General features: G+C 39.3%; 1 protein-coding gene across 9 annotated transcripts in view; it reads right to left on the bottom strand.

The window, feature by feature from the left end:
• The window catches only part of SREK1 (splicing regulatory glutamic acid and lysine rich protein 1), a 69587-nt gene that overhangs the window by 37804 nt on the left and 18774 nt on the right, over positions 1-13009 (bottom strand). For 4 of the 9 annotated variants that reach the window (XR_012904881.2, XM_075932375.2, XM_075932373.2 and 1 more), the window contains exon 2: positions 11159-11292. Coding sequence is in view for 3 of the 9 variants with exons in the window: in XM_075932375.2 (XP_075788490.1) it covers positions 11159-11292 (134 nt within the window). In the remaining 6 variants the exon portion in view is untranslated. The other 5 variants (XM_075932378.2, XM_014571550.4, XM_006119166.5 and 2 more) reach the window with 5 other exon arrangements.

Genomic DNA, 13009 nt, shown 5'->3' on the forward strand with positions numbered 1-13009 from the left:
TAAAACTTCAAAGACTAGCAATCTCATTAATGGATTATTATTTTAAAAACTGAATAATGTAGACAATTATTTAACACTTTGAGCTATGGGTCACCTGTACTGGAAACTTAATGTTCATGAACCAAACGATATCAAGCATGGACGCTTTCCCAGGGCGGTGTTTTCACGGTGATCGAAAGTTGTGTTACACATGACAACCGTTCGTGTAGGCTGCATCACTAATAGCACACAGAACATCAGATACAGAAAAGAAGAACATTTTTTAAAGTTTAATCCCCAGAAATGGCAAATAACCAAATTAGTTAAAAAAAAAAAAAAGTATGTGCTAATTGAAATCTGTCCCTTTTCTTCTGGAGCTGCTACCTGTTTTGGGTAATACATAAATAAAATACAAAAACTATCAGAATCTGCACTGCAGCTAGGAATCCACTGGGGGGGGGGAAGACTTGCATCGTTTCTCCTTATGGGTTGTCTCAGTGTAAGTGGGACTACAAAAGACTTACATCTCCGATCATCTAATTGTAAATGTACAGAGATAGCTCAATTGTTTTCCCTCTAAATGCACTACACTTTCATAAAAAATATATACTGCAACTGTGACTAACGATTCCCCTGTTGTCATCCCAATAGTTTATTAAAATAATTTTCATCTGAATAAAATGTATGATGGTTATATGTATAATTATAACAAATACTAGACTAAGAAATATGAGTATTAAATTCTGTAATATTTAAACAATTTACTAAATGCACATAATGAAAAAATCATCACAAAATCTAAAACTGAAAAACTACCAGAAAATTCCTAATCACACTAAATAATTAAAGACTTCCTAATCTGCTCCAAACTGCGAAAGTAGCCATAAAAAAGTCCTCATACATTACCTTGTGCAGTTTAGAGGTGTTAATGGCTTTCTACAATAATGAACTTTAAATAAATATTTGTTTTAAAAAAAAGTGTAAGTACTCTGGTACTACTTCAATTTGCACATACATTTTCATTATGTTTATAATGAAATACATAGAAACTTCAGGAGTTTATAATGAATACATAGAAAAGGACTCCTGATTTAAAAATAACATACGGGGTAAATTTTCAAAGCACTAAGCAAATTTTTGGCAGTGCAATTCCCATTAAAGTCCATGGAAGTTATCTGTCTAAAAGAATATTTTGAAAATATGCACCATAATTTGCAGCTCTAGAGTGGATCTGAGTTGCCTCTGTCCAAAAGATAATAAATTGAAATAAAATCCATTTTAATGTGAATAGATATGGAATGAAAAAAAAATAAACACCACAATTTCTTCTACATATGTTGCACTCTTGTTAATAAAACAGATCTATTTTACTTTAAAATTCGTTCTGTGAAACTTTGGCCCATAATGTACAACAGACCAAGGCATTTTGCTTTCTAAAAGAGAAAAATAAAATCAAATTATTAGTGTTTGAAAATTAACTGCACAGAAACTTCTTCCATAACTTTAAAAACATGCCTGATCTAAAGCCAAAATCATATATAGCATGAATACAGTGCTTTTACAGGCCTCATTTTAAAGTTACACGTGCAATAGCATGTGAAGTTATAATGCCTGATTTGTGGGGCTGCTCATGAAAAGCAGGTATTTGCTTGCACATATTATCAGTTATGCAGCTAAACAGATATTTAAATACATAACCACAGTAACTGTGCATGCAAATTAAGCATACATTTACACAGCTGGCTTTTGGGAAATTGTAAGTTATGTTTTTAAAGTGTTGTTGAAACATGAACTAATCATGAAGATCTATATTACAGATCAATAAGGTCCTAATCTTGTAGAGATACACTTCTGTGTTTACACTTGGCACTTCTATAATCCCACTAAATCCATGGGACTTTACATGGATGAACACCTACAGGAATGGTATAGAATTTATGACAGTAATGCTGAATTCTAATTTACAGCCCAGAATGCACACACCTAATTTAAGCATGCACTTAAATCTACCTGTATTCTGTACATAATTAAGCATATGCTTAAATTGAATGTAGAACATACATAAATATTTAGTTGGATAAGGGTAATCAGTTTAGAAAGATACTTAAGATGTGCCTAGACTTTAAATGCAAGAACAATGCCACTGAATTCACTTAGACTATTCATACATTTAAAGTTGTGTATATGCTAAAGTAACTTGCCACCTAAAGATTGCAGAAGGTAAACTGCCAGGTGGATAATAACCATTTTAAAATTGATTTTTTTTTACATTTCCCTAATGTTTTTCATCTCACCTAACCTATGTTAAAAAAAATTATGTAGAGCCGGTTAAAGTTTTTCCACACAAAGTTTTACTTAAAAATACTGACTTATTCTTAAAGATCTTTTTAATGAAATAGGAGTTCTGCAGATGTTTCCTCAATATTTTATTGATTTCTTTAAAAAAAATCAAACAAACTAAAAAATATTCAAAAATTTTGCACACTAATATGCTGTGTGCACTTTCCCCAAAAATGAATCAATTTAGAAAATGGAAATAGTTTAGAAATTTCCCACCAAAAAACTTTGCCATTTCTTTCAAACAAAACTAGCAAAAAAGCTGATAAATTAAATGTAATGCTAAATAATCTGAAGTGCTCCTACGGAATCTGTTTTGTTACCTTCCTTAATCATTCTTTTGTAAAAAAGGAATACAAACCTAGACAAAATATAAACAAAACATTTTGGCTATTACGAGATAAGACATCGGTTAACACTTCAATTTTAAGGCTTGCTTTTTAAAAAAAATCGTATTATTGTTGGATGAGTGAACTTAACCCTTAAAAGTTTATTTGAAATTCTTTCATAGAAAATATGTATTTATTTAAAGAGGATAGGTTGTCAATTTTATGGACCAATTTTTTATTTTCAATTTGTGCCAGTGCCTTAAAAAGATTGTAATTATCTTTTGGGTGCTCTTTGTTCAGTCATAAATGACAGATCTGATTTTCATTTCATTTCACAAAGGGATCTTTTTAAGTGGACTGTAAATCACTGTTACATCCATTTTAGGACACTTCACACAGAGGCTTGATCTACACTTTGAATTTATATTGGCATAACTATGCTGGTCAGAAGTGTGAAAAATCCATATTCCTTAGCAACACAGCCATGCCATCAAAAGCTCTAATGTAGATACAGCTATGCTGATAGAAAAATGCTGTGTTACTACAATGTTGCTCTGGGGAAGTGGTGGGCTTACACCAGAAGAAAAACTCCTTCTATCAGTGTGCATTGCAAGTTCACTAAATAGCTATGATAGTACAGGCTCTGTAGTTTAGAAATGGCTTGCCAGAGCAATGTAAAGTAGCCTTACTGTAAACGACAATTAGGCCTGTCATCAGTAAAATTTAGTGTATTAGTCACAAAATTACAAGTGTTCAGAAGAGATCAGTTTCCTTGTGTTTTGGAGGATATAAAAAAGAATACAAGGGTTTCAGCGATGTTTCAATTAAGGAGACACTTTATACTCATATCTAATCTGGAGATTAGAAAATAATATATTATTTTCTTAGTATTTTTTTTTAAATCACTGGGAAATATAAACTTATGTATGGAACCATTTCTTATAAAATCCCTTTCTGTTGCATCTAAATGAAAACGCCATTCTAGTGCGTTAAGGTTAAAAAAAATTGTTTCCATCTTCCCACAGATAACATTGTTAAAAGACAACATAACTGACAAAACATTCAAAGGCTCAGAGTCCATTTACACTAATGTGTGGTAAAGATTTTTCTTAAAATTAATACAAATACGATGAAATCCTGACCCTAGTGAAGTTAATGGGGAAAAAAACCCCAACCTCCATTACTACCAATGGAGTTAGAATTTCACATACAGTGAGAATAAAGAGTCTAGAATGTTCAGAACTTTTTCAAAAGCAAATCCAAAACAGATATCTAAACTTCTTCACATTAAAAATTAATTAAAAAGCCATGTGCCTTGTGCTTTTGTTTGGTAAAAGTTAGATTCTCAAGAAAGATGCAATAAGAAAGACTCAGCTGGCTTTTTCAGAGACATGTACTTTTGAAAATGTAGTCCACACGCATATTTTAATCTTCATATATCATATTCTGATCTACCTGACAGAATTAAATTAAGATTCCTAAACATATCTATAAGGCACTGTTCATCCCTAGTTTACAGCAAAGAATTTAGATGATCTAATTCAACATTTGGTGTATATACCATTCACCACCCTCAAATAGCTTTAGAAAGGCAACTGTAAAATGAAACATTATGAACCCTTTACAAAACACCATTTTTACAGAACTGAAGAACCAGTTCACAAGTAGAAGTGAAAGAGATTCAGCAAAAACAAAAACAAAACAAAAAAGGGACAAAATAAAAAAAAAGGAAAGGAAAGCAAAATAAAATAATAAAAACAGAGACAGGGCGTCCATCTTCAGCGGGCCAGACTTCGATCTCATTTTCCCCATGAAGGTTTCACTTGACGGCAGGTTTAGTGGCATGGCAAACAATGCCTAACTCAGGCAAGTGTAACAGGTCTGCCTTGGCCAGTCTAGTCATCTAATAATGCACAAATATCACACAGAGAAAACATACAAAACCAAATTAATAGTCAAAATCCATCTACCAGAAAATGTGGACATAAAGTTCAGAATGATGGTTAGGTCAACATCATTGTTATGTTTCAACCTTTGCTTTCTAAAGGTATAACATTAAAAAAGAAACCAAACAAACCAAAAACCTGTGATGCACAAACAAAGGAAAGGATAACATTTTGACAGTGCAATGAAATTTTACTTAATTTCAAGTAACATTTTTTTTTAATAAAGTAGCTACTGGTAAAGTACACGTGAATGTTATAAAATGAACATTATTTTCAATGCTTTGGGGTTCCCTCTTCACACTCTGCTGAGGTCGCACTGATGAAAGGCATTCTAATTTTTTTTTAAACCAACCTTTATGTATCCCTTTTTCTTACACTAATCCTTTCAGTAACAGCACTGCTGGCCAATGGCAGAATGTAAACTTAGCAGCAGAACACAGAAATTACGGCTTTCGTAGCCCATAGTATACCTTACCAATCACATTTACAGCTATATCAACAAATATTGTACTGTGTTCTCCAGAGCCATATATATTAAACACACATCCCTTAGAAAGTTAAAACTATCGTCAGTTCAGATAGTATTTATAAACTAACACAAATGGTTCAGTAATAAAGTTGCATAGAAACAGCTCATTTAATGGTGTGAAATTTTTAAGCAGGTTTGTGTCTCAACCCATTTTTATGTACAGTTACTTGTAAACAAGGTCTATTTTTCTGTACAGTCCACAATGACTTGTAAACAAACTGCAATAGAATAATGTGGCTTCAGAATGCCTCTGTCAGCTATGAAATGGGTGGAACATGATTGGGGAATAAAAAAAAAAATCTCAAAAATTTTATTGTATTTTTCCTCTATTATCATCTATTTCCAAGAGAAAACTGTGATCCTATCAGAAGGAAAACCCCAAAAGTGGTACTGATTCATTAGGAAGCAATCTTCCCTTTCTAGCAGTACTGATCCAGAATTTGTGTCTTTTCAATGAGACATAACACTAAAAATTATTCTTGATCATCCTCATGAATGAACTTTGGAACCTTTTCCAGAGTAACAGCTCTCATCAGACATTCTGCCTACCTAAATTCTTTCTGCAGTTTCAGTTGGATACAGTATTATTATTTTCTCCCTGAATTTAAAGGTAAACATAAAAAAAAATCCCCAAAACCTATAGTCCATGCATTTCAGAAATACGTGCAATATGCCTCAATTAAGATTTATGAAGGTAGTAAGCAAATAAATAAGATTTAAATAACCTTTAAAAGAAATACTTTCAAGGATCCATGAAAGTCTGCTTGCTCTCCTGAGTTTACTACGAACATCCCAGTATGGATCATTCTGTAAGCACAGAACTGATTCAACAATTCTTGATAGCCTTATTTTGGCACAACAAACCTTTCTGGGACACTGTTAACAATCCCAAAGGAAACAAAAATAGACCTTGTGGACCCGCAACAGTATTTTTTTAAAGGATCAATGAAGACTTATTAAGTAAATGACTATTTGGCTAGTGGTGGCATTTGACAAATACATGAGCTATGTAGATTACCATTAACTCACATGGATTTGCTGTACATAGCATGACAGCTAGTAAGTACACTCTAAAGACGGCTGGCTGCATTCCACTGGTTTATAAATTCTTTTCTATGGATTTATGGTCCATATCCAAATCTGATATATGTGAGCACAGCATATGTAAACTTAGGGCTTGTCTACACTACAGTCGCTAAAGCAGAATAGCTATAGCACTGTACCTATGCTAATCTAGAGCCATACTATAGATACTTCTTACAGCAATGGAATGGGTTTTACTGTCACTATAGGTCAGTGTTTCCCAATTGGTGCTCCACAGAACCCTGGGGTTCTGCGAAGCAAAAGTAGGGGTTCCGCGAGGAGCCGGCACTCCCCCGCCCCCTCTGAAAGGAGAGCGCCGGTGTGACGGGAGGGACCCAGGGACCCATCCCAGGGCGGGAGGACTCACCAACCCCTGCACTTTATGGGGTGCTCAAGGGGCAGATGCCTGTCTGTGTCACCTGTTCTTGTGTGGCAGCACAGCGGGGCTGTACTGCCACCAAGGGAATGCTGAACTGTGAGATGTCAGCTGCCCGCCGGGCCGTGTGTCCAGAGTGGGAGGGGGCAGGATGGGTGACGTCAAGGGGAGGGGTTAGCATGGGGGAGCCAGAGCAGGGAATTCAAAATGACTGCAGCTTCAAGAGACAGGGCAGGAAAGGGAGCAAGGGGGACAGGGGAATGGGAACAGAATTGGAGCGGGGGAGGAAACACCAGCATTATTCCAATGCCTGGAGTTAAGGCACGGAGGTGGTGAGTTTCGGAACTAGGGGAGCACAGGGGGCTGAAGTCGAAGGTCCCCGGAGGTAGGAAGAAGCCAAAGGCAGGGATTGCCTACAGGTGACCTGCGGGCTGGTGCTTTGCAGCAGGAGCCCCACCAGCCAGACAGGTCTTTACCTGAACCTGTCTTTAGAGCCCTGGGCTGGCATCCGTCTCCCTACCCCCACACGCCAGCAGCGGGGAAGAACTGTTGGAGATGCTTGTGGTATCGGACTACAAAACGGACTGCCATTGAGGCAGAAACAATTATAAACTGGTTAACAAAAGGACGGCCAGGCGGCCATTTAAGCCAGAGTAAACTGACACAAAAGGGGGAGAGGACTGCAATCCCTTTACAGCCGGCTAGCCAGCAGAGGCGGAGGCTGGGGCAGAGGGAACAGTTGCTCCCGGCTGGCACACCAGGGGGAATGCCGGACAGAAGTGACCCCATGTGACCCACAGCGGGGAGGGAAGCACTTCACCTCCCCAAAGGAGCCAGCATGTGCTGCCTGAATAGCTGGGTCTGTGGCACCCAGCAACTTAGTTCCGGGGCTTTTCTGTGCGATGTGGGGGAAGGGAGGAAGTTCAGGAGACCCAGGCAGTGCAGCTCAAACTATGAAGGCAACACGCTCTGCCCTGGGACTCCCCACGCCCTCCCCCTCCCTGCCCGCAGGACGGCATCGCGAAAGTAAGTTGCTGGGGTGCAACAGCCCCTGCTGCTCAGGCAGCGCACACACCAGCTGTTTGGGGAGGGGGAGTGCAGTCGCACACTTCCCGGAACCCAGAGGTGCTGCAGGATTGCCAGGTACTGGTCCCAGCTGCCCCTGTCCAGTCCCCGCCCTGTCCCCACCAGCACTGTCCCCAGCACCCAGCAGTACCCTGTCCCTGGCCCCAGAACCCTGCCACCCACCCCAGGACCCAGCATCACCCTGGCCCCCAGCACCCTGCCATCCACCCTAGCACCAGCCTGTCCCTGGACCCAGAACCCTGCCTCCCACCCCAGGACCCAGCACCACCCTGTCCCTGGCCCCAGCACCCTGCCACACACCCCAAGACCCAGCACCACCCTGTTCCTTATCCCAGCACCCTGCTAGCCACCCCAGTGCCCAGCAGGACCATGTCCCTGACCCCAGCACCCTGCCACCTGTCCCAGGATCCTGCCCCAGTACCCCGCCACCTGAGTCAGCATCCTGCCACCCAGCAGCACCCTCTCCCCAGCCCCAGCACCCACTAGCATGCTCTTCCCTGCCCCCACCAGCACAGTTGGGACCACATTATTTATGAGAGGGGTGAGGAATCAGAAAAGTCAGTTCCAAAAACCTCCAAGCCTCACTAAAGACAATGCTAAAACCTTTTGAGTTTAACATAATATTTTATTTAAAAATGAAGCCTGGCCAACAAGCCCCCAATTGGGGCCAAACCCCCATCTCACTGCAGCATCATAACATTCCTGCACCACCTGACCCCAAATCTGAGCCTATCATACAAGGAACCCCCTGTCCTGAGCCTCTTACATCCCCAAACTCCCGAACCCCCACATCTTCAGTCTTCTGCCACAACACTCCTGCACCATCCATACATCACAAATCTGTGTCCTGAGCCCATCATACTCACAGCCTTCTTGCCCTGAGCCCCTCACATATCCAGCCCAAACTCCTGCACACTCGCATCCACAAGCCCATGGCTTGCTCAGCACCACAACTTTCCACCGGAGCCCAACACTCCCCAGCCTGGAGCCCCCTCCCCGAGCCAACATCCCCTTCTCTTGCATCCAAATTCCTTCCCAGAGCTTGTAATTCTCACCCCTTCCCACACCCAAATCTCTCATTCCCACCCCAGAGCCTGCACCTCCTGTCTCAACCTAGTGAGAGTATATAACGGCTGGGGATAGCAAGTGATGAAGAGGAGGGGACCAGAGAGAATGAGGCCTCAAGGAAGTGGTGGGGGAAGGAATGTGATTTTCATGGATCATCCCCTCCTTTTTTTTTTTTTTTGCTTGACAAACTTAGGGGTTCCGTGAAATTCTGAAAAGGGTTCCTTGGCCAAATAAAATTGGGAAACACTGCTATAGGTTATCCCCCTCCCTGAGTGGCAGTAACTAGGTTGATGGAAGAATGCTTTGATCGACCTAACCACATCTTCACTGTAGGTTAGATGAGCATAGCGATGGTGCTTAAAAGTGCGGATTTTTCAAACCTCTGAGCAACATATGTTGATCTAAATTTTAAGTACAGACCAGGTCCAAATGCCACATGGCGTTTCAGTGAAGTCAGTGGGGCTCAGTATATGTGCTGGGATTTGTCTATGTGCATCAGACTGCAGTATTAAGACCACAATTTGCAATGTACAAAACTAGTAACTCACATTATATTTAAGTAGTAAATGGAACCATAAACACAGAAATACAGTAAAGCTTGGTTATGCAACACTGATGGGAACGGCAGTCTCCAGGTAACTGAATGTGCTGGATAACAAAGCAGCCCTTACTGGCTTTGCTCCAGGGCAGGAGGAAACCTCCTCCCTCAGCAGCAGGACTGGCAGTCCATCTGGCACTCTGTTAATTTCAAACTTGGTTAACTGGCTGGGGAAATGCTGGTTAACAGAGTACCAGATAAAGTTTTTACTGTATTTTCAATCTGAGAAACTAAAACTGACAAAATAATTTCTTAGTCTTGTCTGCATTTAACTTTAGAACTAGAATTCCTGATGACAATGCAGTTCTGAAATTTTATTTGAAGATCTGATTAAATAATTTATCTTAAAATTAACTTAAGATTCAGCTTCTTAAATGCACATAGGCTCTGCTGCACTCAGCACTGCAATGACTAAGTGATTTAGAAGTCCCAGACTCATTTTCTAAAGAGATATAGGAACTCAGGCACAGTCCACGGGATTTAAGCTCTTTCGTGTCTAAAGCAGGGGTGGGCAATAATTTTTGAATGAAGGCCACTTCAAGCATTTTTGAAGTGGCCACAGGCCACCCCGGAAGGGACAGGGCCTTGGGCAGAAGGGGCAGAGCCTTTAAATAGCAGTTGAAAAGAGCTCACACCTCCCCTTCAGCTCCCAGGCATCACTTTAACAGGGGATGGGAGCTGCAAGCCCTTTCAATTCCTGCTATTTATAGGGCTTGCTGCTTCCAGCCTCATTGCTAGTGCGTTGCCTGGGAACTGGGACTTGCACCTGTCGGGCAATGTGTTGCCTGGCAGATGTGGGGAAGGCACGATCCCTTTAAATAGAAGCAGTTGAAAGGGCTTGCATGTTCTGGCTCCCTGGCAATGCGCTGGTGGCACCAGAGCTGCGAGCCCTTTTTAAATAGAAGCAGTTAAAAAGGCTCGCAGCGTCCAGCCCCACGGATCTGGGGGGGATGTGCAAGTCTTTTCCTGGGAGCTGGGACGTGTAAGCCTTTTCAACTGTTTCTATTTAAAGGGCTCGCATTTTCCCTGAGACTGCCAGGAAACACGGTGCCCAACAGGTGTGGGGAAGGTGCAAACCCTTTAAATAGAAGCAATTAAAAGGGCTTGCGCAGCCCCAGCTCCCAGGCAATGTGCAAGAGGGCAGGGCCTGGAACTGCCACGTGGGACAGATCAGAGCCCTAGGCGGGCCAGATCCAGTCCGCTGAGAGGCTTTTGCCCAACCTTCGCCTAATGTCACTCAAACTAGTGACATTTCTAAACTAGTGAGATATTGCAATACTGCGCCCAAAACTCCTACATACCTTCAAAAATCTGGGCCCAAGTGAAGTTGCATGTTAATTGATGTTATAATGTAAGAGACAACAAATCAAAGCACAAATGCCCTGAACTGCAATCTGATCTATGCAGGGAAATTCCCTCTCCTTTGCAGGGTCACATTGACATCAATGAAGACTCTGGATAGGCATGAGGGTCAGCCCATGAAAATGAGAAGGAAAGCAGTTTTATTTTATAAAGTTTTTTCAAGTATTTCCATATATAAGAATGGAATACAAGATAAAACTACTAATTTGAATTAATTTATTAATTTTGCTCATACATAGTTACAAGTAAATGAATATAAACGATGCTTAAAAGCGTAGCCAACATATTTTACTTTATTTTTTTAATAGCTTATTCTTTCTATCTTTCAAATCTAAGATTTTGCTTACAAAAATATGATGGGGAAAAAAGAAGAGTATCAGTTACTTGCCAGTTTCTGGGAAAGCTAAAGGCAATGAACATACAGGACAAAGACCAACATTACAGAAAAACATCTGAAATACCAACCTTCTGCACAGGGTACGACTATCAGAGCTCTGTCAATAAAAACCGTGTTAGTTAGATGCTGGGCCACACCAACACTTGATGCTTCACGAAACTTAATATAACATACTTTGGAGGAAAAAGCAAGAGGAGCGTTGCTGCAAAATAAAAGGAAAAAACAATTAGTGCCATGAAAACATACAGATTTCAGTTTTCTTCAAAAGTCTTTTTTTAGTTTACATATGTACATTCACAAGGAGACATCAGTAGCAGAAATTAACCAACTGGGACTCAGTACTATTTTTTGTTTGTGGATGAGAAATATCTTCCTCTTCCTAGAAAGCATTTGGTACTTGCAGAGTATAGCTATGAGATCTTATATAAATAAGATATTAGTGTTTTTAGAAAATCTTCTATGGAACGTTTGTTAAAATAAAAAAAAATCATAAATAATGTAAACTGAATTATAACAAACCTATTAAATAAAGGGAGATTTTTTTTCCCCTTCATAATCTCTGTTCACTTACTCTAAAGCAAAATATTCAGTAATTCATAGTGGGTCCTCCAGAAATCAGCTCATATTAATTGACATTTTTCTTTACGCCCTTAAGTAGACCAATCCCCTATTCATTCTTGTTAATAAATAAATAATAATCATAAATGTTCTCCAGTAGCAGGAAACTTGGTCTTAGAGCCCTTCTTTTCACCAGAGAGCTATCTGCTACCTTTATATAGTGCATTCACTTTGCAATAACTTTGTCATGAAAACACTCAAAGATCATATTACGGACAAAAAACAAAATACCGTAAGTATTTTCCAGACACCACACTAATCAAGGTTTAAATGCCAGTCAGGTTCATATCTATGTCCCATGTACTATGCATAGTTTTGGCAGAAATTAATGTTTTTTAGAAAAATAATGTTGATGGTCAATATCAGTTATTTTTAAAACTTTTTTATTTCAATCTATTTACATTTTCCCAGTGTGTGTGTGGAAAAGTATAGGATGAGTGGACAATAATTATTTAATTTAAATAGATGCTAATATTAAAAGATAAAACTTTATAACCATAAAAAAACAAATTGTATATTTTAATTAGATATGAAGAAATAGTCTTAATTCAAACTCTAGTAAGTTCTCAAGCAGCATTTTTATTACTTCATTTATAAATTTAGTTATTGATGTAAATATCTGCATGCATAGTGTGAAATCCATGTTTACTAACAGTTGATAAAAATATAATACTTTATGCTTAACTATGACTATGAAAATCAGTCAAAATAATTTTAAAATAAATCTTCTTTAAGAAGTGCTTTCTAAACAGGGTTTTATTTACTTTATATTCATGTCAAAATTAGATGCGTGTTATGTCAGAGGTCTTTAAGGACTAAGAGCAAACATGAAGTGGGATATTATTGGAATTTGTGACTTGCATCCAGCAAGACTTATAAGATGTTCACATGACAGTCTTTTAATAAAGCAGCCAACAATGGAAGATTTGCTATCTGATTATTTCGTTTCTGAGCCTGGTTTCTACCTCTGTGAGAGATATTTAAGCAGTGACTCTTCCAGCAAATACTGGAAACAATTCAGACCTTCCATGAGGCATTTGGGTTTGCTTCCGCCCCTTCAGCCCCTAACCCCAGTTGAGTACTTCCAGAACTGTGAGCAATTACTTAAACATGAATTAGCAAAATATAAATTTCTCAACACAAATGTCTTATTTCACATTATTAACTACGTTGAACCTCAAAAATTGTTGCATAACACAAGAGTCCTTAAATTGCAGCCTGTGACCAGATTGGAGCAGTGTGGGTCATTTCTAGAAAGATCATCATTATGTAAGAAGTTTGCCATTCTGGATCTGACCTCT

This window comes from Pelodiscus sinensis, chromosome 6 (assembly GCF_052426305.1).
Source record: "Pelodiscus sinensis isolate ZL-2025 chromosome 6, ASM5242630v1, whole genome shotgun sequence".
Lineage (NCBI taxonomy): Eukaryota > Metazoa > Chordata > Testudines > Trionychidae > Pelodiscus > Pelodiscus sinensis.